General features: G+C 39.1%; 1 protein-coding gene and 1 non-coding gene across 36 annotated transcripts in view; both read right to left on the bottom strand.

Annotated features, from left to right (window-relative positions):
* shot (dystonin-like protein short stop) overlaps nucleotides 1–25,106 on the bottom strand; it is an 888,743-nt gene that overhangs the window by 474,676 nt on the left and 388,961 nt on the right. For all 35 annotated transcript variants that reach the window (XM_083113147.1, XM_083113158.1, XM_083113144.1 and 32 more), the window contains exon 2: nucleotides 10,901–10,962. In XM_083113147.1, the coding sequence (XP_082969273.1) occupies nucleotides 10,901–10,962 (62 nt within the window). The remainder of the gene's footprint in view (nucleotides 1–10,900; nucleotides 10,963–25,106) is intronic.
* TRNAT-GGU (transfer RNA threonine (anticodon GGU)) lies at nucleotides 7,754–7,826 on the bottom strand. Its single transcript has one exon. It is a non-coding gene; the product is annotated as a tRNA-Thr (tRNA).

Genomic DNA, 25,106 nt, shown 5'->3' with positions numbered 1-25,106 from the left:
TGCACGATTCTTATGTAGCTGATCGATTACAGGCGTAATGTGAAAACCGCCTATGTACTAGGAAGAATGTTTCACAATATTGTGCATGCTACATTTATACCTTAGAGTTGGTGGAACTATACAGTTCCAATTACTGATTCTACATGCAACTCGCCTCACTTTACTATTACAGTAAAACCTCGTTCATCCGGACTAATGGGGGGGGGGATAAGTTGACCGGTTTAACGAAAGTCCGGATTAACTGAAATAACCTAAAAGAACAGTAGAGCATCTTTCAAATAGTGCATAGTGTAAGTGTACTAAAAGTAGATTTGGTTTATTTTACTTCGCCTTTTTACCAGTTTGTTACTAATCCCAAAGATGTGGATGAATGATGATAGGATGAAACTCATGGGACACTCACAAAGATCACTCATGCCCAGGCTGGAATTCGAATCCGGGACCCCTGGCGTCGTAGAACGCTGTGCCAACAATTCCGCCACGAAGGTCGGTAGTAGGACAAGCAATAATTTTTTAATTGATGTGGACAAACTATACTTGAATTTCATATACCGAGTATAGTTACAGTAGAAACTGTATATTAAATACTGCTGGAAAAGGTCACGTTTTGAAGTATGTTCATGTAAAAAATTACTACATGAAGTGGCTATTGGAATTTATCACTTTCTTGTTGCAATTTTTTGTTCTTGTGTTTGGTAAATATTAGAATTAATACAGATTTTTATTACTAATTTTACTATAATTATGTATTATTTATTTATGCTACAATTATATAATTTTATTAATATAAAAAGGAATTATATCTTAGGCATAAGTTAATCCTTCCCATATCACTTTTACGTGTGAAGAGAATATTCTCAAAACAAGTGGGATTCAAAGTGTGGTCTGGAAAACAGTGGGTGATTTTTTTTTTTTCCGAAATGGTAGATTGTTAATATAGTTACATCGATGAGAATGCACAAAGACTATCGATGAGAATGCACAAAGACTAGGCCTCGGATTTTAGGCTTCTAACCTACTTTTCCCCTTTGCAAGTAAATAAGGAATAAGTTATGGCAGCGTTTTTCTTTCTGATCCTTGTGGTCTTGCTCACTAGCGGTGCTTTGTGGCATTCAGGCCTTGCGAAGTAACGTTTCAGCATTCAAATTGCAACACTGCCCATGTTTTTCTTGAAAGATCAGCACATACATGATCCTAACAGACACAAGGCGAAGTCTGACTGGATAACACGAAAAATATATAACACCATTAAGCCTTGTTTCCATGATATGAAAAACTCAATATGCTGACCAAGGCAGAAATTTATTTTATTTTAACATAAACTAAACGTAACGTTTCAACCTTCTAGCAAGGTCTTCTTCAGACTCTGTTTAATTTGTGAGGCCTCCTCGATGGCGCAGTGGTAGCGTCGTCGCCTTGTAATCAAGGGGTCCCGGGTTCGATACCCGGTGGAGGCACATAGTGGTTCGGATCCCACTTTAAACTGTAGGTCCAGTCCCGATTAGCCTTTCTGTGCATAAAGTGGACTTAAAAACAACAACAAATCAATCTGTTTAATTTGTACTTGGTACAAAGTACAAAACAGGCAGATATATATATATACACAAAAATCACTCCCCTCCAGACACAAGATTATTAGAAAGCTGTTTATTTGTGGAACATTTGCTAGAAGGTTGAAACGTTACGTTTAGTTTATGTTTTAAAATACAATAAATTACTGTCTTGGTCAGCATATTCAGAAAAAGATATGTATTGAGCAGGGAATTATACACAATTCATTTTTCATATCAGCAATAAAACTTTTGATAACAGCACAAGTATACAATAATGTTTGGATAATTTTGAAAATGGTGCACGTAGAAATGAAAATTTGGTTAGAAAATCAATATTTCGTGGTTACATATACCTATTAAAATTTTTTTTTTACATTTGTACCTAATCAGTATATTTCAGTAATTTTGATCCGTTTTAAGTTCCTTGTATCATTTTTCTAGTCTGATTTAATATTTTTAGAACCTATTTTAGGAGTTTTAGAAGTTATTTTAGGATTTTAGGACCTACTTTAGAAATATACAACTACACTTTTTAGAACCTAAAAATCAGAGGTGCAAAAGTGACGTATACGATGCAGGGCAAAATCCCCACCAATTAACTCTTCTCGACTGAAGTTGCGCGGACCTCGTTGAAACCTTGAGTAATGTCTAGATTCGAGAACCTCTGACCGGACTGAATGTTGCGCTTCGGGTTCTTGGGAGAGGAAACAATAATTATAGAAATTACGTGGCGAACGTGGAATGAACATATAAGCAAAAAGCAGCATCGTCAGAAGGACGAGAAAATTCAAGGCTTCCGCTCGAAACCATGACGCTCTAACGGGAGTTTTCACGACAGTAAATCTCTTCTCTCACTGCTGGATGGCTCGAAGCAATTGATCATGCCCTTCCCACTTTATTATAAATTATGATGTCATAATGGTGGTCGGCGAACGCCTCGTGAATTCAACAATATTTCATGAAGTCAGCAGGGACCGCGAAAGTACTCCGATGCGCAAACTTAATGCAACCTTTCCCTTGCTGTCAAGTGGAACGTTACATACCCATCCCCCTCCCGTGGATTGGCAATGATGCCTCGTTCAAAGCAGAGCTAACTGACGTTCTCAGTCCGTATGTATATATTTCCATATGTAGTAATTATAACTGATTTGCTTACTAGATTTTGTAATTTTCGAATTTGGTAGAAAATTCAATTTGTTGACAACGACACACTTCCTTAAAAGTTCGTATTACGAAAGCTGGTGACTAATTAATGTGATTCAAATTATTTATCGAATGTATTATTTTGAAACTTCTATTGCCCAAATGAAAATTAACCTTGTCTTGTTACACCAAATGTTTACTTTTAAATGTAGATACTACAGCGATAAGACAAAAGAAAAATGCAGGCAGTGGAGATGAAATTTTTAAGAAGTATATTGGGTAAGACTAGAAGGGATAGAATAAGGAATCAGGAGATCAGACAAGACAGTGGGTGTGGTGAAGCTTCAGGACAGGATGAGATGAGATGGTTCAGACAACGAAGAGGATGGATGCAGAAGACTACCAGTAAGCTTACCATGCACAAGGAGTGGGAATAAGACCAAAGGGAGACCAAGATGTCTGTGGAAAGAGCATATAGCGGAGAGTGTTAGGAGAAGACGACAAGATTGGAACACCGTGGAAAGAGAGGAGTGGTGGAAGACCAGAAGAAAATGGAGAGGCTTGACTTCTACGCCGACCCAGCCAGAGGCAGGGAACTGCGAAGTATGATGATGACTACAGCGATATCAGTGCCTGTATATTGAATGCATCTTTCACTGATTAACTGGCTTCTTATTTATACTTTTGACTTTTTAAACAAGCGTATCTTCGACAAAATCCTACAGCACCGATTACATTACATTAGAGTTTGAGCAAGAATGCACTTTCCCAATGGTGTAGTTGTGTGATGTTATGTAATTAAAGGGGCATGGATTCGATCCCCGGTCAGTCAGTGGTTCGAATCCCACTTTAAACTACGCTTATCCTATCTGAGCACGAAGTGGACTTTGATACATCACTAAACTTCGTACGCATTATCCATTGTATTTTATTCACCTGTTTGGTACATGGCGAAGTTAAGGTTTTAATTAATGCATTTTCTTACACTTAACCATTTGCTTACATCTGATTGATTTGGGTGTTTTAAGTCCACTTGATGCACAGTAAGGCTAATCGGGACTGTATCTACAGTTTAAAAGTGGGATCCGAACCACTATGTGCCTCCACAATGTTAACAAATAAAGTATATGATTATATTATTGAAAAAAATGGGAACACCTGACAGTGATTGGGGTTATTTTACGCACATTGACACGAAATTCTGGAGGGGGAGTTGTGAACTAGTGCCAACACGACTAAATAAAGTAAGGGCTCTCTACACAATTCCACCACATGGGAACACACAGGGTTCATTTTCCCACAATGCACCTCGCTGTCCATCTTGAGGTTAACGTCAGCTCCAGAAACAAAACAAACGAAAACTGAGCGCTTTCCCCATAAAGTCCTCTGCTCAAACAAGAAGTTGGCTTGCGAAAATAATGCCATATCCTCCCCCTTCTCTCCGCACCTCTTACTCGAGGTTCAGTCACGCAAAACTAATTTACTGTACGTGCCACCTGTCACGATCATCACCAGGAAGAAAAAAGAAGTAAATACTACCGTAATGTTGATGATAGCGGTTCCTATGCTATTCTGGACGGAAGTGAACCGATCCCTTCTCTGCATTCGCAGATTTCAGTTATTTTCACAGATCGACGCCTTCTCCTGTTTCATCTAGAGAGACTGTAATAAACTTTCTCTTCCTTATTGGAAATGTCGTAAGGAATTATTGAGTTTTCTTATGAAATATCTCACTTTTAAGCAGAGGACAATAAATTCTGTGTTTCCCCCGAAAATGTTATTCAGTTTGGAAAAGTGATCACAAGATATTGCATGTTATAATATTATTATTAAGCAGAGACGGGGGAAAGAAAGAAAAAACGGAGAAAGGAAAGGAGAGAGAGAGAAAGAGAAATTGAGGGAGGGAGAGAGAAATTGAGAAAGGGAGAGAGAAATTGAGAAAGGGAGAGAGAAATTGAGAGAGAGAGAGAGAGAAATTGAGCGAGAGAGAGAGAGAAAAATTGAGGGAGAGAGAGAGAGAAAAATTGAGGGAGAGAGAGAGAGAGAAATTGAGAGAGAGAGATTGAGGGGGAGAGAGAGAAATTGAGGGAGAGAGAGAAATTGAGAGAGAGAGAGAGAGAGAGAGAGAGAGAGAAATTGAGGGAGAGAGAGAAATTGAGGGACAGAGAGAGAGAGAGAAATTGGGGGAGAGAGAGAGAGAGAAATTGGGGGAGAGAGAGAGAGAGAGAAATTGAGGAAGATAGAGAGGGAGAAATGAAAAGGGAATAGAGGGAAAAGTAAAGAGTGTAGAGAAAAGTAAAAAAGTGTAAAGAATAGGGAAAGATATGGAGGAAAGGAGAAAGGGAGAAAAAGAGCAGAAAGAGAAAAAGAAAATAGGGGAGGATGACAGGAAAGGGAAAGAAGGAGTCAAAGTGAAAAAGGGGGACAGAAAGGATATAGCAAGGGGAGAAAGACGGAAGGGGGTGAGAGAGAGATAGGGAGAGATACTGAATATTGAAAGTTCTGATCTCTGTTCCAACTATTCTAACTATTGTTAAAATCCATCTATTTTGTAGAATGAAACTGTAACGTTCCAATCTGGAACATCAATTGCACCTATATCAATACCTTCCTAGCCTGCTTCAAGTTCGAACTTCATGTTGGACATCCAGATTGATTTGCAGGTAGAAACCAGTTCCGCAGGAAAAGTTCTGAACCGCAAACTGACTTTTATCAGCGTCGTAAGCAAATTTAGTGTCTTTATCGCAATCTAATCCCGCTTTTCGCGCTCTTTCACACTCCCCGGGAGTGGTCCCTCCGTTCCCAGGGCAATAACTCAGAAACTAGGAAGCGCAGACTGAACCCTTATCTATTGGGAACGAGGAAATTATTGGGTTACGGTTTGCAGCTCCCCGTGTGAATCTTCCACCTTGGTAAAGTCGTACGTCAGGCTGTCCTTGTGCTAATTCACAAGCCATTGTTGTATTCTCCTCATTGTTTTCTTACTGTTGCAGCCACTATTTCGCATGCAATGAGAAACATTCGCGCGCTATCCAAGAGCTTGCAGTTGTCGTTAAACAAACAAAACCAGATGTCTCTAGCTTCGAGTCATTGTGGTGTGGCAAGTGCAGAGATTTAATACGGAATCAACGATATATGTTGACACTACTTAGTTGTATAAAGTTAACTGTAAAAAGACAAAAGTTATCAACTTTGTATCAAAGTCATTGAACATTACAAAAGTTCTTGAAATTTATTATATTTACAAGAAACAACAATAAGTATTGGTTTCAAAGTTAAAGATTTATTCAAGATGTTCTATAATTTGCAAATGCTTTTACGCTTCTACACTGCAGTTGTAAATACTAGGTACAGTAAAGTTCCACTCTCTCCATTTGTACCGTGCAATCAAGGCACTTCGAGGGTATGGACCCCACACATTCTCAATCTCCGCAATAGTATACACCTTATACCCACCTTCCCACACACCCTCATGTACAGTGGGATGCACAAGTAGTGCTGGGTAAATTGTTCATGACTACTATAATTAGTTTTTCTTTTGCATCTTATGCGTTTTCAATTAATTAAGTTTTTAGGAATGCTGGTGCAGAAGTTCAGCAGCTTATTTAAAGTTTCCTTTCAATTCTTGAAGTTCTCATTGCGTTATACAAATATAATAGAGGAAGTATACCAAATGCGGGCAGCGGGCCCCATGAATTTCTGTTCTGGATGGTACTGTATCCTGGCGGAAATACATGAAGCTATTTTTGTGAGCTCAATATTCAGAAAACATTTTATTTTATTCCAGAGCCTTCCGTGTATTGTATTTCTCAGCTTGAATTGACTATAAAGGGCTTTACAAAGTAGAAGACCATGATAAGTCAATCACGTTGGCTATTGTTGCTAGTCAAACCATCTGTCTCTCTGAGTCATTACCCTTATTAGTTTTTGAAAACAGGTTTTTTAGTTACGTGTGTTCGCAATTAGGAAATGGAAGTATTTCCTCATTTTATGTATTCGCAATTAGAACGATTTAGGCACTGTTCGCAATTAGGACTGTTCGCAATTAGGACAACCTCTAAAATCAACGAATTACACTTATTCCAAAAACATGCGTTCTTTTTGCGCCACCCTGAAAATTTCTGCATATTTCTCCATGATGCATTTACTATTCTGTATTTACAACGCCTTCTGGCATGGAGGCGTTGCTATCCATAGTTCTGGACAAACAAAGAAATATCGACCTTATCACACGTACCTTCGGTGTTAACTCTTGTAACACCCATGTATACATGTGGTGGCCACACGCACGATTCAAGATTGTGAGGAACATATGGTCAGACTTATTTAAGTCTGTCCGGAACAATACTTGATATATTGTACGCCAATGTTTAAAGAAATGGGCTACTTAAAAATACAGTAGGAAATCGTGGCAGCTTGTGAGGGGTAAAAAGATCAAGAACTAAAAAAAAATAATTCCCTAACATTCAGCTATAACACGACACGCCCGGAACTGTAACAACAAAACTAGCATAGAGAAGAAAAGCTGTATAAAAACACACTAGGCACTCTGCCACATACCAAAGAACCGGTGAGGATACAAAGAAAAACATGAACGAAAGGTAAAACCTTCTCCAAGAGCCTCCACGTGTATCAGAAATAATTAGGATTCCGAGACCGCAGACGGAACAAACAAAGAACACGCGTGGAAACAAGAGGATAGGAAACTTGGCCAGCCCACCTAAGCAGTTTATATTATTTATTTTCTTACATACTATATACATATGTAATGTATGTGTGCACACACACACAAACTATTGCTTTATTGCGTCACATCTGCACGCTGCTCCCAGATTTATTTTTTATATTTCGGATATCCCAGCATGCTATATTGCTACACTCAATACTTCTTATGCTAACTTCTTATGCTTCCAGTGCGATAAATCTACAATTACATTTTCCACCATTTATTCCCCTATTTTGGATCGCAGTAATTACTTTACAATAGATACAAGCAGCTTCAGTGTCCCGCAATCATAGACATTGAATACATACAACAACATGAGTACAAATCAGTGTGCCGTTACCAAGACTTGAACTTGGGACCTCGTCATTACCAATGATGTACTCTACCACCTGAGCTACAACGGCAAGTTTATATATTATGATAATAAATAATACAAAAAGGATAAGTCAACCATATTGAAGTACTTGAAGATTTCCTGGGGACGAATGACGTACAGATTCTCTCGAGATATCGACCACGTGAGTTCAGGAAAGGTTTCAGAGCTTTGGAAAGTTAAAGTCACTCCTACCCTGAAGATATGTGTTCTATACATTTTTTTATGTATGGTATTTAGCGTCGCTTTTATTCCACGTATGGCTAATCGGGACGAGTGAATGATATAAAATTGATGAACCCGAAATGCTCGACGTCTAGAGCGCTGTGCTAACCATTCCGTCAAGGAGGTCGGGTATTTTAAATTTTGTGCTCGTGAGACGCCAAAAGAACGATTCCTCAAGTGATGATAACTAGAAACTAAGGTTATGTTGAGTATTTAGAAGTGGACAAACTTACATGTGGACCAAGTTTTACTGGTAGTTGCTTTGCAACGTATTGGAATTTTAGTTGATGTACTGTACAGTTAGATACTGAAGTGCATACAGGATTACACTGTTACGAATACGAACAAGAGCTCCTTGAAGCCAAATATACAGGGTGTATCATAAGTAATAGCGCAAACTTACACAGTTGAAAGTAGACGATAATAGAAGCAAAAAAGTCTCAGTAAACATGGGTCCGCAAACGAGCCGTTTTCGAGATAATTGCGAATGTGGTGTTACAAGCCGCCACTGACTTCATTGTTTGTAAACGTCGTCCTAGTTGGTAAAATGCTAATAATACAGTAAGAAAAGTCATTGGAGATCCCATTGCTTTTACTGAACATTCTACTTACTTTAACTAACGTTAGTATGTTACAATTACTGTACACTCGTACCTGTTTAAGGAGGTGTTCAAAGTGTCGTCCTTGCATCCGGATGCAATACTGTACGCTATTCCACATTGAGTTTCGAATTATTTTGGACACACCCCGTTCATTTCGGAATTGGTCACAAGCATGTACAATTCTCTGTACTAATTGTATCCATTCTGTTTGATTACAACCCCACCTCTCGGAAATGTGCTGTTTTGTAAACAAAGAGCAAATCTCTGAACGCGCAAGGAGTAAAGCGCACTGTGTTTACAAACTGCAATTAGTGACGGCTTCTAACCAGACATTATTAGCATTTTACCAACTAGGACGACGTTTACAATGAAGTCAGTGGCGGCTTTTAACCACACATTCGCAATTATCTCGAAAACGGCTCGTTTGCAGACCCATGCTTACAGAGACTTATTTGCTTCTATTATCGTGTACTTTCAACTGTGTCAGTTTGCGCTATTACTTATGATACACCCTGTATAGAAACAAGGAGAGGATAACATGGGAAAAGCCCCCTCAACCCACCCTCTATCCTAGTTCTCCTTGAATTAAGCAGATGGCAAAATATACGACCAAATGCATAATTGTCGTCCCATTATCTTAGGGCCATAGGCACAGTACTCCTGAACACGCTACTACTCTGTCCTATGTGTAGCGAAATCAATGTCAACACATTCACGTGCTTCTGAGAAATCCTATTGGAAGTTCTGCAGGAATCTTAGCGCATGTGATAAAACCATACAATTCAACGTAGCTGCTCCATTCAAGTTGTGGAACGTTATTGTTATTACGAGTTTTACAGCTAAACAAAACATACGTGTCCGTAAATTATTCACCCCATAACAGATCCAAATATCCTTATTGTATAATGGTTGTCGGAAACAGAAGACATGGAATTACATTCATTGATTGAAAAAAAAATTAGTGAACATAGCTCTCATTATTAATAAACCTCTACATGGGCTTTCACAATATCAAGTTTATTGATTAATTCGCCCCCCCCCCCCACACACAAATACATTACATTAATAATATAAAAGGTCTTTGTCATTCCAATGTATCCAAAAATTCTGATTTAATTTCATTAAACGGATATATATATATATATATATAAAGTATTTAATTTAAGGTGTAGAGTTTACATTGCCATTTCACATACTCAAGACTCGAAATACATCTACAAAAAAGTCACAAATGTTACAGTTATGTATGTTATGTACTAATCTACGAAAAGTTGTTAGTTATACAAGAATTTGAAACTCAAATTTACCTAATTAAAATTCAAGATATCTAAATAAACTTCCGTCTGTCAGATAGATTGTTTTGCAAAGGGCACTAACAAAGTAAACAGATTGAGAGAATTCAGTTTCATTTTCCACGCAGCTTTATTTTCCTTCCTTCATATAAATAGAAACAAAACTGTAAAATACTTGCGTCAGGGCATTTATAAATAGGCTATGTATAAACTCAATTGGATTTGTATTAATAGAAGTTGCAATTTTTCACGTCTACGGAGAAAAAATCAAGCATAATTCCCGGAGCCAAAAATTCACGTATAATTCCCGTAATTCAAGGAATTCCCGGTGAGTAGCCACCCTTATGGATTTTCTTTTTTTTGTTCATGTTAATACTAACGACCTCCACTCCACTTGCATAGAAAGTTCTTTATGGACAAATGGGGTAAATAATATCTGGACACGCTGTATATCGTCGTATGAGAACCAGAGGGCCGTAACTCCAAAAATGCTGTTTTCAGTTTAAAACTCCTCTGTAGACATTGCGATTTGGAGTTAGATCGACAGTAAGGTGGAGTCGCGTATCTCAAATAAACTGATTCCTTTTAAGAGTGATATATTCCTAAGAATACATTATTTCCTCTTCTGTAAATTTCATAAACTGGAGTTCCGTCCATCTGGTTCTCACACGACGATATATTCATGGGCAAACCAACACCAGGATTAAAACCGAGGAAATGAACTTGTCTTAGTACTGAAGTAGTTTTATGTACATTAATTTCGTTGCATTTGCCATCGCAATTTCTGTTCTTTTGTAAATTTTCTGACGAATTAAGAATCATAAAGTCAATGTACCCTACTGGGAATACCATTCAGCCTGACTTCTCTGAATCTGCACCCTCCATTGAAATCCAAGCCTTCTGCATCCAAACAAATCAGGAGAACACCAAGCCTTTTGCCGAACAGGAAGTACAAAAAACAGGACAAAAGCAAAAGTGTTGCTTACCTTTTTCAAGTGTTTATTAACCCATTTGGTGAAAGTCTTCTTCTGGATGGCATCTCGTTCGTCTGAAAGTGCAAAGAAGAACACTCATTAGCAAGGCGCCTCGCCAAAGGAAAACAATTCAACACTAGAATGGATACATAAAAGAAAAGGATGAACGAGCACCTAGGATCGCTCATGAGAAAGTTGAACGCCCACTCTAGGAGTAGGCTTGCTTCTTCTCCCTCGATTATATGGTGCTTTACCTAAGAAAAGTGTATCATTACAAGACAACCCTGGTAATAGAGGTAAATGATAATATAGATTAGGAAAGGTAGTACCAGACAGACATGTACTATTAGAAAGGAGAGAGAACATTCGTTTAAGAATGTCTACGAGTAAGAATAAGAGCTGTAACACTTTATTGCATGTTTAAATTGAACAAAAATGGCAACAATCTAAAAAGAATATGTAGTTCCACGTTATGATATCTCAGTGCTATTTTGATGAGTTCATTGTTAATCTTTACTTTGTCTTGTCCTGAGATTCCTTGTTTCGAATGAGAACCATTTTGGTCTTGCACTCGTGAAGGGTCTTAGTGTGGACAATTTGGTTGATTTCTTGTCGTAGGGTCTCGAACCCTTAAACCTTTTTGCGACCACAGTCTTGGGAGTGAAATATTTGTTGCATGTCTATGTTATAAAACATTACATTTTGATTGACAGAAGCCTGTTTTAATTGATTTCTTGACTGCTATAGTTTTGCCCTTGTACACTTATGTACATTTTCATTTTTCAAATTTATGTTATAGTATTCGTTACATCGTAGTCGAAATACAGACATTTCTGAATCTATATTTCAAAATAAGGTCAGAGTTTTGTTTGTCTGCAATGATAACACATTACCATGCTCTGAGGTGTCCTTTAATGCACAGAGTCTTATGGTAAGTATTGATACTATTATATTACTACTGTTGCACCTCGCCACATATATATTTGTTTCAAATAACACAAGGATTGTTCCAATATATATATTCGCTTACTACAATTCCCCACTAATTTACGCAAAACAACCTGATACTTTTTGCGAAAGTTTATCGAATTGCCATACCACTCTTGTAAAGTTTTTAACCTAATGCAATTCAGTTTACGGCACCAGTTGCAAAAGACGATAAGAGTATAACTATTCTTGCATATGAAGCATCTGTGTATATATCAAATATGTGAGAAATTCGTGTTCACATCCAGTAGAACAATCACATTTAATATCCTGTGACTTTTCCATATCAGTGTTACTCACTAAGAATTATGCATCCTGACATTTCAATTGTTTTTAAACTCAATATACACTATGATCAAGAGGAATTAAGATAAAAGTACTGATATATGAATTTTGAACTGTTATATATAACTGAAAAATAGAAATCAATATGGCGTGGTTCTTCTTGGTCTGTGAAGTAAAATTAAAAAATAACGGAAACTTATTTTTTTTTATCAAAAACAGAAAAAGTGTCTTCAAGTAATCCAACTGGATTTCAGTTATCATTTCATTACTATACTGTACACTGTGTAGAGCATTTCGCTCAAATACTTCAGGTGAACTCATACAAGCCTTAGAAAACACCAAAATAAAGAGAGCAGATAGTGGAGATACAGCTGATATACATACAATAAAATCTTGTAATGATAATAATATTAGTATTATTTAAACACACTAATTAAAAAACCATGAAAGTAATTAATAAAATTATTTACAATTGTGCAGATGTTAATGAAACGCAAGTAACACTTTCAGTCACAAAATACACACTAAATTTGCTACTGGAAAAACAATTACAGGTATATATTGAAACATATCATTGCATGCAATATATTTGTGTGAAGTTGGTCTTCGCGCCGAACTCTTGTTTAACAAAATCAATTTTCAACATGATGCTTCTGTAATGCTATGCACTTTGATACTTTATTTACAAACTCGCATACAACCATAGCATGCATGCTAAAGCTAATAGCATGGTTACGTGGGGAACTAAACTACAAATTCGAGTGTCGATGTACTTTCAATTTGCTTGATTGAATGTCATGACGTCGACAAATCATTCCCAGTATGTAACTGTTGCAAGCTAAGGACAGTTTTCACCGGAGAATCTTTAAGAAAAGGAAACTCTTTTGTATTATCACACATGATAACAGATCGCACGTGAATGATTTGGTTACCTTTCTGCATGAACGGTGTTGAATTCGATCGAAAAACAACGACATCCACGGCAAAGGGATGTTGTGCTACAGACATGTGCAATAAACAGCTTAAGTTACCCCCTGCATATTGCAACGTGGGGGAGGGGGTTGTGGAGGTAGGGGCTCACATATGCACAATCTCGGACATTTATAGAAGAGGTGTGATAACCACCAAGCTCCAGCCTCTTTTATCCCCCTGTATCCTTTATTTGAGGCTGGACAAACCCAAGAGCTGGTCCATGCAGAGGCACTGCAGGAAAAATTCTCACCTGAAACCATCCATGCCGGGAATTGAACCCGGTCTTCCGTATGGCTCGTTTAGAAACTCAATTTACGCCGCAAAGCTATTGCATTTTTATCAGGAAGTCCAGCAGAAGTATTTAAGTTAGCCATGAATATACAGGAGAGAAGATGTGATGTTGGTGAAAGATGTGTTGATGTAATTTGCCAGTTGCTTATTGCACAAAATACATCAAAATTATTACTTTTTGCTACATAAAAAACACAATCTTGTATCAGACCTTTTCTTGAACAGTGGGTGCAGTGCAACTTGGAAGATTTGTATCCCGACGATATCCGGCAGTGTGTCCATTCCACATATGGTGCTACAGACAAGTTGGCCGCGACGTTCCCTGCGAGGAAGTCAACAGTGCCCACCTGAAAAGTTGGCACCGCCCAACGTAGCCCAATTAAGGCAACATGCTGAGCTCCCGTGCTCTCGGCATCTGAATCCTTATGGAGCATCTGTTCCCTTGTGTATCTCTTGGCGAACCCCGCCGAGAGACAAATGGTGAAATGTAAATGGAAAAATCCTTCCCTCGAAATCAAGCAGTGAAACCGACAAAGCGACTATTCTCAGTGTGCTGTAAGAACGGAGTGAGGGTAAACAAGTACACGTGACTTCTGACAACTCCTACTCAGATAGCACGCAAGTTTCTGGCAGGCTTACGACAGCTTGCTTATAGCTTGTCAAAGTAAGTTTGATGTGGCAAGCTGGATGCAAGTTCGACATAAGTTATTCTCGACAAGTGAAGTAACTGCTGGTCTGACAAGTTTGCTGCAGGATTGTCCCGGCAAGTTTGATGCAACTTCAATTTTTGGTAACTAGATAGCTGGTGTAACCTAACAGCACACTTCTTACTTGGCATGGCAAGCTTGTTTCAGGCTTGCAGCAGGTTTTCTGGGTATTGGTTGTTTGGATAGCAGATATCTTGCAAGTAGTAATATAGTGAATGTAATAAACCTATACAACTCCACATTAGCTGCCACATTGAAGTTGTGGGATCTTATATTGGGAGCTGCATGGTTACGGACAATATATTCATGGGCAAAATAACACCAGAACTGACGCATATGAAAGGAACTATTTCTCAATAATCACGCTGTTTTGTTTACATTTAATTTGTTCTTGTGACGATATAACGTTAAAACTGGCAGAACTGGGAACACAGAATTGTTTCCCAGTGACACAGATCAAATACCATCGTAGCATCTACGAAGAAAGTTAAATCAAAGGAAGAATATCAGATATTGATAAGTTTACTGAAATGTTATTGTTGCGCTTTACAAAAAGGATGTTATATTATACATGTGTGTTACTGGTAGTTGCCCAGCGGAATTTTGGTAGATGTCCAATCAATGTATTTGATGTCGAAAAGGGCTTACCTGTATGTATAACCCTTGTACAAGTAAATTGTTAAGATATATAGTTTAAAAAAATGTGGATGGATCAAATAAAATATCTGACAGGAAGTTGTTGATTTGAATCATTGAACACTGGTATTTTGTGTGTGTGTATGTGTGTAAAAGAACAGTGCACTTTAGATTCTACTAGAATAAGTTGCTGTGTGATTTCCTACTTCTCTGACAGGGATGAGCGAAGTCATGGACAGAATTATTGATTGTGGCTATCTGAAAATTAAAAAGCCATACAGTGTTCAAAGCTCGCTTTCTTCAAGCATTTCCAGGGACAGACACGGTTTGCCGACGATATCAGTTTAGAAAGTAATTTCGTTTCAACACAACTTGCTGGGAATTATCGCGCTCTGTCCCAGTTTTCACTTGAAGTTTACGAGTCACGAGTTTTATAAACTGTAGCTGTTTTGAATCAAACTTATGAAAGTAATTATAAAGATTCTCCCAAATTAAGTCGCTGGTTTCAATTACGTGGACAACAGCAAACACTGCTCAAAAGTCAGAAGTAGTGTTAGAAACTGCACACTGAACATGTTTGCGACTGGGCGAAATGTAGGTTATGTTGATAAGAGTTTGTCAAAGTCAGTTTGAGTCCACTCTATGCTAAGATGGGGTAACCGGGATACGACCTACAGTTTAAAGTAGAATCTGAACGAATGTATACTGTTACCTCCACATTGTATACAATGCGACAGCACTATCCAATCGCAGCGTCTACCCTAATTTTATCTTGCTTCACGGTCCTAGGCTGAGCTATTCTCTGTCCGCCATAAGAACAAACTCAATGTAAACAAATACACGTGGCTTTTAGGAAATCTTATTCGAATAATTACCGTGCAAGAATCTTGCGCGCAAGAATATAGTGCATTTGGTAAAGCCATACCAAACAGCGTATCTGCTTCTATTGTAAGCTGTACGTACAGATACGATGAAGATATTCGTGGTCAAAATAACACCTGATCATGTAGGTAAGGAACTATTCTCAGAATTAACATTCTTGCAATGGCTGGTGAATAGTACTTCCTTATCGCGTTTTCACCCCACCCCCAATACAATTTCGCGTTATTTATGTGACACTAACTTTCTAAGGTGGAACGGGACATCCCATTTCGCCTTATACACACAAAAATTCCCACCAGAGAATATTTTCGACATGAAGGGTCATTATTAATGTAATAAAACACCATGCTACATTCATATTACGTGAATTTATTTAACCTAACCTAACCCAACCTAAAATTTGTTCTTGCAAATGTCAGGATAAATACTTAGCATACCGAAAGTACTAATACAGTTAATATAAATCCGTCGATAATATTCCCAGGTGGGAAATTTTTTGTGTGTAAGGTGAAACAGGACAAGGCGAAATGGGATGTCCCGTTTCGCCTTAGAAAGTTAGTGTCACATAAATCACGCGAAATTGTATTGGGGGGTGAAAACGCAATAAGGCGAAACGGGAGGACACGCTCCCACCAATCTAGGTGAAATTTACGCAACACATCCCTCTACCTATGTTTCAAACATCAGAGCATCCCCTAACTATCCCCCAAGATTCCAGCAGCAACAACCCTCCCCCCCCCCCTCGACCTAACAATCTCAACTTCAAAGACTGCATATTAAGACTGCACATTATTATATTATGGTAAATACGACATCAAACGAATGAAAACAAAATGTCACAAACATTTATCTGGAACGTACATTTTTTTCTAGCTTTTATCCAGAACCAGTCACCCAATAGTACGCGATAAACCAAACCAGCTGTCAGCTCTGATATCGTTATCAATTCGCTTATCTTGCAAATTATCATTAACCTACATACGACGTCCCTACAAATGTTACTGAAGGCACACATACAGACGATACAATGTAAAAAAAATCCAAGTTTCAATACCACTGAAATCTCAACTTGCAGCTCACAAATTTCTGTCGTTCGTCACACACTGGCGCAAACCACTAGGTTTGCCACGTTGCAAATTAAATTAATAACCAAACGTCATTCATTTATTGGATACTCGTGTAGAGGATGGTTTTTCTCCGTATTGTGATAATCACTACACAACAGAAGGCGTTGAAAAAATATATTCCGAGTAATCTTGTTGAAGAGTTACTTAAAGTTCTTCTTGCCCCCCCTCTTTGCAGTTAGTTTCCCCGATAACTAATTCTTTCCATTCTTCCTTGTATTGTTTCCAATGTCATCGTGGACATGAACAGGTTTACATTTTCTTTGTACAGAGCATTCCCTGACATTCGCTACGAGACTCGGCGGAAAGCTGCCCGGCATCAGCGCTTGTCTTTCCCGGTGAACGGGTCAGCGACAGTCGCTAGAGTCGGCTATTAATTAAAATTACAGTTTCATATTGTGTAGCCTACTAACCTTGACTACAGAAGGTGTTGAAAATGATATCCTCTGCTGCAACACATTCTTGGCATCTCCGAAGGAAATTGGCATTTTCACGTGCAAGTTCGTCTACTGTAATTCTCCCAATTTTTCGTACAATACTCTCTTTTAACTCACGGATAGTGTGCGGATTGTCTTTGTATACTTTATTTCCCCATTTTTCTTTCCACTTTTATTCAGAACTGACCCTGTTACTTAACATTTTTACGAGGTTTAATATAAGCGACTGTCGCGGACCCGTTCACCGGGAAAGACAAGCGCTGATGCCGGACCGCTTGCCGCCGAGTCTCTTAGCGAATGTCAGGGAATGCTCTGTATATCCCAATTTGTTCCTGTCATCTGCCGAGATCTTAATTTGTTTGCACTTTGGGAATTGTATATTTGATTTGTTTGATATACTCCGTTCTGAGCCTTACAGTGTGATTTCCTTATTGTTATTATCACTTAAAATATATTTTCTCTTAATTTTACAGTCTTTCTTTATTATTCTCTCATTTTTTTTATTATTGTCCAACTTTCTTCCTCTCTCTACTAGGGCTGAGCTGATGCCAGTGGTATCGCGGTTGGATTTTATTTAACGAAAACTGCCGATACTTTTCTGGCGTTTTGGTTTCTCGCAGTGTCCGCAAAAATGTCGCGAAAGAGTCTAAATATCCTAGAAATTATGCAAAAATCAAACTGGTCATTTAATTTTGCACTAATATTGAGTGAAAAACGTTTTTGTTTACATAACATGTATTTTCATATTCCGATGTAATTATTGGATATTTTGCAGCAACACTGATAAATCGATGCTTATAATTGCAGTAGAATACTCACGCACTGATATTAAATATTCTGAACAACTTTCAATTGTTCAAGCAAGGGTATGGGTATCGGTTAAGCTTTACTCGTATTTTGGTCGATTTTTCGACCATGCAGCTGATTACAAAATTCCTGGTTTTTTTTATTATCTTGATACTTTTCTCTTATGTCGGAAACACTTACAGTGGGTTATACGAAGCTTTGGCACGTCAAATTGGCTCCAAATTTACGTATGGACGATGGCGCGAATTTTGAATTCGTACACTTATTTGACAAAAACTGTTATAACTCGTAGACTATTTGACCAATCTACTTCGGGTAACTTTTGTTTTGCAGCTAAAACATCAGGGCACGCAACCGTGTAGAAATCAAAACGCCTAAGGCAATAAGAGGGGTTGGGTCGGCCGCGGCCCCCACTTTCAATGAAAAAATCATAAAAATGGTAAGTTTTCCCCCTCTTTCCCCGCTATTTTGGGAAGGGGACACAAATTTAGCTTTATTTTCAAAAGAATGATCTTTCTCAACCGAATGAAAGTCATTTATCGAATATGTGAAACAAACTCCCCATGTTTATGATTTTATAAAGTTATGAAGTTGGGGGCCGCGGCCCACCCAACCCCTCTTATTGCCTTCGGCGTTTTGATTTCTGCACGGTTGCATGCCCTGATGTTTTAGCTGAAAAACAAAAGTTAGCCGAAGTAGATTTGTCAAATAGTCTTACGATTCATAACATTTTTTGTCAAGTAAGTGTACGAATTTAAAATTCGCGCCAAAGGCCTCGACGAAACCGGGGTTACTTTCTGACGACCCCCTCGGCAGAGTAAAGGGTAAGGGAAGGAGATACAGTTACGCACCAATTGTGCATTTATTTCAATATCGTCTCTCCATGTTGCAAGTGGAAGCGTTTTTTTTAACTTTCTCTTTCCTGCCGGTTTCATATTCTCTTTAATTTTGTTAATTATTTATTTTATCCCTTTATCCATGTTGCTCTACTTTAAATTATGAGAATTTATCAAGTAGCCCATTTTGGTAGCTAGAACATTGTGCTAAACTATTTCACGTTGGGCTACAGCCCCTCTTGCCCTCCCGGTGGCAACGTCCCTGCCCTACACTCGTGAAATATCGCTTTACCAAATTACGTAGTACAAAGGTCGAAAATACAGGCTGTATATCGCGTATATCAGCAGCAATAAATACAGGCTGGATACATCGAGGTATCAAATTCCTGCACTGCGCCCGCAAGGACAGAGAAATTAATAACTTAACGTCACAGAGCCGCAGATAAACTGTCTTCGAAGCTACCACATGTTGCTTCATTGTTGGTTTATTTCACCTTCAACCGCCGCTCGTACAGGCGAACTATTGCACAACGAACACCAGGCGCCACTAAACCTGCGCAAATATATGGTTAGCAGGTAATGAAAGCGGCTGCGAATTTCACTGGTCTTCCTCCAGACGTCCATAAAGCATGCCCACTCTTCTGCCTCAGACATTGGTTACGTATTATAAGTATGCCACGCCTCCGGTGGCGGGATTGGGAACTAAAACATCCGAAAGTTTCTGTAATAAAATTTTCGGCAGTTTCTACTATGATGGAGCCCTCCCAAGAGCTTAACGGCAACGTCGTCGCCTTGTAATCAGGGGCCCGAGGTTCGAAACCTGGTGGAGGCACACGGTATCCCTCTTTAACTGTACGTCCAGTCCCGTTTAGCCTCTTTTTGAGCATAACGTGAAATTACACAAAAACTTGCAGCATGGGGCAGGATTGGCCCAGCCCAGTTTTCCCCACGCGGGTTTTATTCAGAAAACTCCACCTTGAGAAAACCTACTCAAAAAATATATTTTTTAACAATGTAGCGCATGTTGTTGTGAAGAAAAGTCTCACGGCTGATCTCTGTTATGTACACAATTTATTTTACATACCTCCCCTACTTTCACTCTACGAGCGCACTATTTAGCATAGCGCTAACCCTCCCCCGCAGTTTATCACGCAGAGGTCCCTATACATACGGCGCTTGCTCTCTGTGTGTCTCTATGCATCCATCTGGCTCTTGAGTAACTGTAAAAAACAAAATATGTCATCTGAGAGCCAGCAACTCTCCGAGTATCTGAGTAACTGAGTCTGTCTGAGCATCTGAGAGCCCGTAACAAGTTGGAACACGGTATATTATATACCTCCGACAAACTGACCCGCCTTCGTGGGTGTACCTTCATCAATTTCGTCATCATTCATCCCCATCTTCACGATTAGTGAAGTGGCAGAAAGGCGAAGTAAAAGAAACCCAAATCAATCAGTTATTGACGTAATGTACAACATTTTAGCGAACCGTCCGAGTCTTGCATTTGAACTGTACCCCATCATTAGCGTTTTATGCACGATTATATGTTACTGGAGTCAAAAAATATTATGCATATCTGTATCAATTGACGCACACAATGGTTTCTATGTTTGGATTGATTTTGTAGAACCATTGCTTCGAAATACTTCCTAGAAATAGTGTTTGGGCATACTGTAGTGTTTACTGGAGAAACCAATTATTCTCACAGAAAGTTTTGTTTCCGAGTCGATTGCCGATCTGAACTTCATCCCGACGCATATCCTTGCAAGATATGTAATATGTAAATACGTTACGTGTCTCGGGTTGACTGGCTACGGCTAGGAAGATGTTTGTAGCCGGTTCAACATTCCACATTTTCTTATGGTTTTTATATCAGCACACTAAACCCACTTTCGTGACTGCACAATGATCTTTACAAATGATTTGGTTTATTTTACTTATACTTTCTGCCACTTTTGGTCAATCGCGAACATGATGATTAGTATTGATATGATGAAATTGATGAAGAAATACCCAGCCATGCCAGGATTCCAAGCCGGGACCCATGCCGTCACGGTGCGCTCTGCTAACCACTTCGCCACGGAGTTCAGCTCTTTACAAACGAGTGAGCATTCTTGCAACCTGGGGCAATGGTGATACCAGAAAAACTTGAGTGGTCAAGCAAGAGGCAGAGTACCAGACAGGTGAATTAAAAAATACCCAGGAGTTCGAAAACTGTAGATATGGCAATAACGAAGCATTCATACTAACACATGTTTCCCCAAAACTGGGAACACGAGAGCAACCGATTTTCCAGGGGCCATGGCCCACCCTGTCTCCCTTAGCTTCACCACTAAACTGAAACAAGGCTCGGTAACATCAGAACAGTCGCTAGAAGTATAATCACGGACCTTCACAAATCCTCAGCAGTTAAGATTCAGCGTGATTCCCCCTTGTACATTGGGTCACACTCAACAGTTGAGACATCATGTATTCCCCTTTGTTTGGCACATGTTCAACTTCGGAAATCTCCCACGTTGCCAGGTTTCGTTCTGGTCCTGTGGGACACCCAAATGCAGCAATGCAGTGGTCGAGGCAAAAAAGACCTCGGAGGTATTCGAGGCATGCGTCTTTACACTCCAAGTCTACGAATGCGAGGCCAATTCGTGAAAGAACTAACCTACCAAGTCACCAAATGCGAATGTCTTGAGCATCGTAACAAAGTCTAGTTATGGCTGAAAGCATTCAAATTCATTCATGTGGTAATATCATAATGTATTGACAAGGTATCTCTTCTATAGCGTGAAAAATTGCTCCAAGAATTCCAAGGTTTCACGATTCATTTTCCACATCCCAAGAATACAATCTTCCGCTTTTTCTTTTCAGAAAATCTGATTAAAAAATTACTACAGACTCCAATCTGTGGCAGGTACTCACCTTCCTCCTTTTATTTACAACCTGAGCGTGAATCTGTGCCACGTGGTTGCATACACAGAATAAAATGAAGCTCCTAAACTCTTGCATCAACGAAGGAACATAAAGCTTTTCGTCTTGATGTCCTCAAAATATGTGTCGATTTTATGTGTGTGTGTAAATTAATGTTTACATGGTAACCAAACAACGGTAGTTGTGTCACACACAGGCAAATCGTAAACTGATGTATAGTTCGAACATGTCTGACTCCACTTGATTTTTTTTACAATAGTAATGTAATAGACTCGATTTTTTTGTATTTTACGTTACTTTCTGACACTTTCTGACCAATTACAATGATGATGATGAATGATGGCAAGATGAACTTGATGGAAACTGACACACACCCTGCCCTGTGTTCGAATTTAGCACTTTTGCGGTCAAGATTGTACCGCTCAATGATAAGACTTCATAGTAAATTCATTTCATCTTTTATTGATTTTAAATATTACTGTAGCAATGCCGTCCTGTAAGTAAGTACATGCCATATGAAAATATTCTAAAACCTATTTGACTGCAACGTGCAACCATCATTTATTAATATAACTTTCACAATTTTGTTGAAGTGGTGACAAAATTTTTGATAAGAAGAAGGGTGTTTTATTATCACTGTCACTGTTAGAAAATATAGTGTTATGTGATGTAGCGAATATATGAAACTCGCGCTATTTAATTATCTAAATCATAGATATTTATAATGTTTTACTGCTAATGTAAAACCTTGAGAGCAACAAAAACGTACTACCCAATCTAATTTCATTCTTTACGGCAATTTCCGCGTGAAATAGTAAACAAAGGACGACTACAAATCATGAATCATATTGTGCTCCTTGGGCAATAAAATACAAGTACTACTTACACAATGGATGCGCAACATTAAAGCATGTTGACTGTTCACATGCTTACGAAGATATCAGTCCAGCGGAGGCTGAACTGTGACAATGTTCCGGCTTACTCCTATCTCGCTCAAAGAGATGCCGCAGTTTGAAAACAAACTGGATTGATTTGTTTTCTGGGCGAGATAAAAGGAAGTTTGAAGTTCGAAGCCTACACAACGAGGGTGTGTTTTCAGGAATCTGTACCTTTTCCTCTGTCTGTCCATGGTGTGCTCTAACGTACACGAATTCATTGTATTCCATATCAACCACCAAGTCACAGAATATCAACCTACTTGCTCAGATCTGCCTTCGCTTCTTAAAACATTTAGCCCACATTTAACCATGGCCTTTAGTTGTCTGTGAACGCACAACAGCTACGTTTGAAATTAAAAATATTCTTGGGGCAAGAAGAGGCTTACATAAGGGGGTTTGAGGCCCTATATCTTGCTATATTTTCTTGCATTTGACTTTTTTCCAGAAGTTGGATCAAAGGGTGGGGTTCGATCCCCCCCGCAGGTGGCACTCATTCCAATGCATAAAATAATTGTATTAAGGTTATTATTAAACTTCTCTTTTGTCGCTTTTTTCTTAGGTTAGAGACTATGAGGATTTTTTTTTATGATTATATGAAATAATTAACATTTTGATATAGGCCATGCTCTGGGCAGATAGCGCACACAACTTCAGGGGCTTCAAAATATAATCGTGCTAGGATACCGTAGTATTTATATACGGGACTATATTATAATCGATACAAACCAGTAAAATTCACCTCCGTTTGAAATCTAATGAAGGATCCCTTAACTGCACTGGAGCCAGAAATAACCACTGCACTATCAGGAGTGGCCGTCTTTTATATGTTGGACACCTTGTGCTAATATCAGAGGGAAGAAAAATGTTCTTGCTAGAGTGGTATCTGTCGGGCGATTTTCCCCTTGTGGAGACTCCACCCCTAGAGCTCATTGAACATTTTTAACCTGAAGTTACTCTGTTGCCCTCAATACGATACATCAAGAGTAAAATGAATTAAATTTTCGAGACGTTGATGCAGCAAATGAAAATATTAATCAGTGGTTCTCTAGACACATCCTTTCTCAGTGTTCAGTTAAAATTTGAAAATTTTCTGTCGACTGGTTCTAGAGATAGACGTGACCAAAGTTACCCCATAAGCTTACATGCTCAAATCTACGCCGGGGTGGGAGATGGCCTTAAGTTCAAATACAAGGTTCCCCATTCGCCAGAACTCACAAGATGGTAACTGCTGTTGAGTTCAGGATAGGCTAATAATTCAGGGGGAATGAAGCTTACCAATGGAATTGCCAACCATTACCAGCACCAAGCACACACTTGCATAAAGATCAAGAACCTGCAAGTTCAAGGCTTGCTCCACAGGGAAGCTTCATTCCTCAACACGCTCCTCAGACGCATGTGACCCTTGCTTCCTAGCAACAAGGACGAAGATTCTTCACGCCACAGTGTCACGCAAGGCGACGTAACGCACCGCCATGTCACGCCACTGTCACCCAACCTGTTGCTCGAGGTATGTGAAACCGGCGTCCTTCATAAGAGCTTATAAATAGATCAACAGATGGCTCTCCATAAATAATATACGCATAGCACGAAGGGGAGCGTTTTCCTGGGAAAGGGAACTGTCCAGTCTGAGGGAAATTATACGAATTCTGCACTCACCGGAATTACATCGACACAAAGACCGACAACACGACAGAACTGTACAGTAGAAGGGAAAGCTGGATATGCCATGTGCATTGCATGGCACCATCAAGGTACATTGAGAGTGCGAGGGTTCAATCTCGGCAGTAGTGGAGGTGGTGTGTTCAACATCACGCTCCGGCCCATTTTAGCAACCTCCCAGGTACCCGTTGTTTAGAGGTTGGGTGAGACCCAGATCCTGTTTGTGCATGAGCATGAGGAAGGAGTCCGCTCAACCCGTCTCTGCGTGGCAGTCAGACGCATACAACTGTCATAGTGGCTAAGAAGCAGGGTCACAGGGTTTATCCAGAGTGTTCCATTTGTGGAGGGTGTAAGGGTAAATCTCCAGCCAAAATGACCATAAATAGGGTCTTTGTGAAAATAATTTAGGAGGACGTTGAGGAAATTTTGGGGTATGTGTGGAAAAGCAGGGTGTCTCAAATTAGGGAAAAGCCTAAATATGAGGTAAAATTCATAGAAAATCAGTGGCGTCTTTAAGAAGACAGGGAAATTTAAATCAAACTCAAGAATGCAGTCTATTTTAACCTGGCGTCGGGGTGTGGCGCCCTCATTGCCAAAACATGCACTTGGTTTAAGAGTCAATACTCTCGCCTTCCCACTAATGAAAGCATTTATTTCCTAACAATTGACCTAAGAAAGGTTACATAAACCTGTAGTTTTATATTAGAGGAAAAGCCAAGATGGGAGAAGCAG

This window comes from Lepisma saccharinum, chromosome 27 (assembly GCF_977018435.1).
Source record: "Lepisma saccharinum chromosome 27, izLepSacc3.1, whole genome shotgun sequence".
NCBI classification, from domain to species: domain Eukaryota; kingdom Metazoa; phylum Arthropoda; class Insecta; order Zygentoma; family Lepismatidae; genus Lepisma; species Lepisma saccharinum.
The sequence above is the reverse complement of the archived record's forward strand: the minus strand, read 5'-3'. Positions and strand labels throughout refer to the sequence as shown.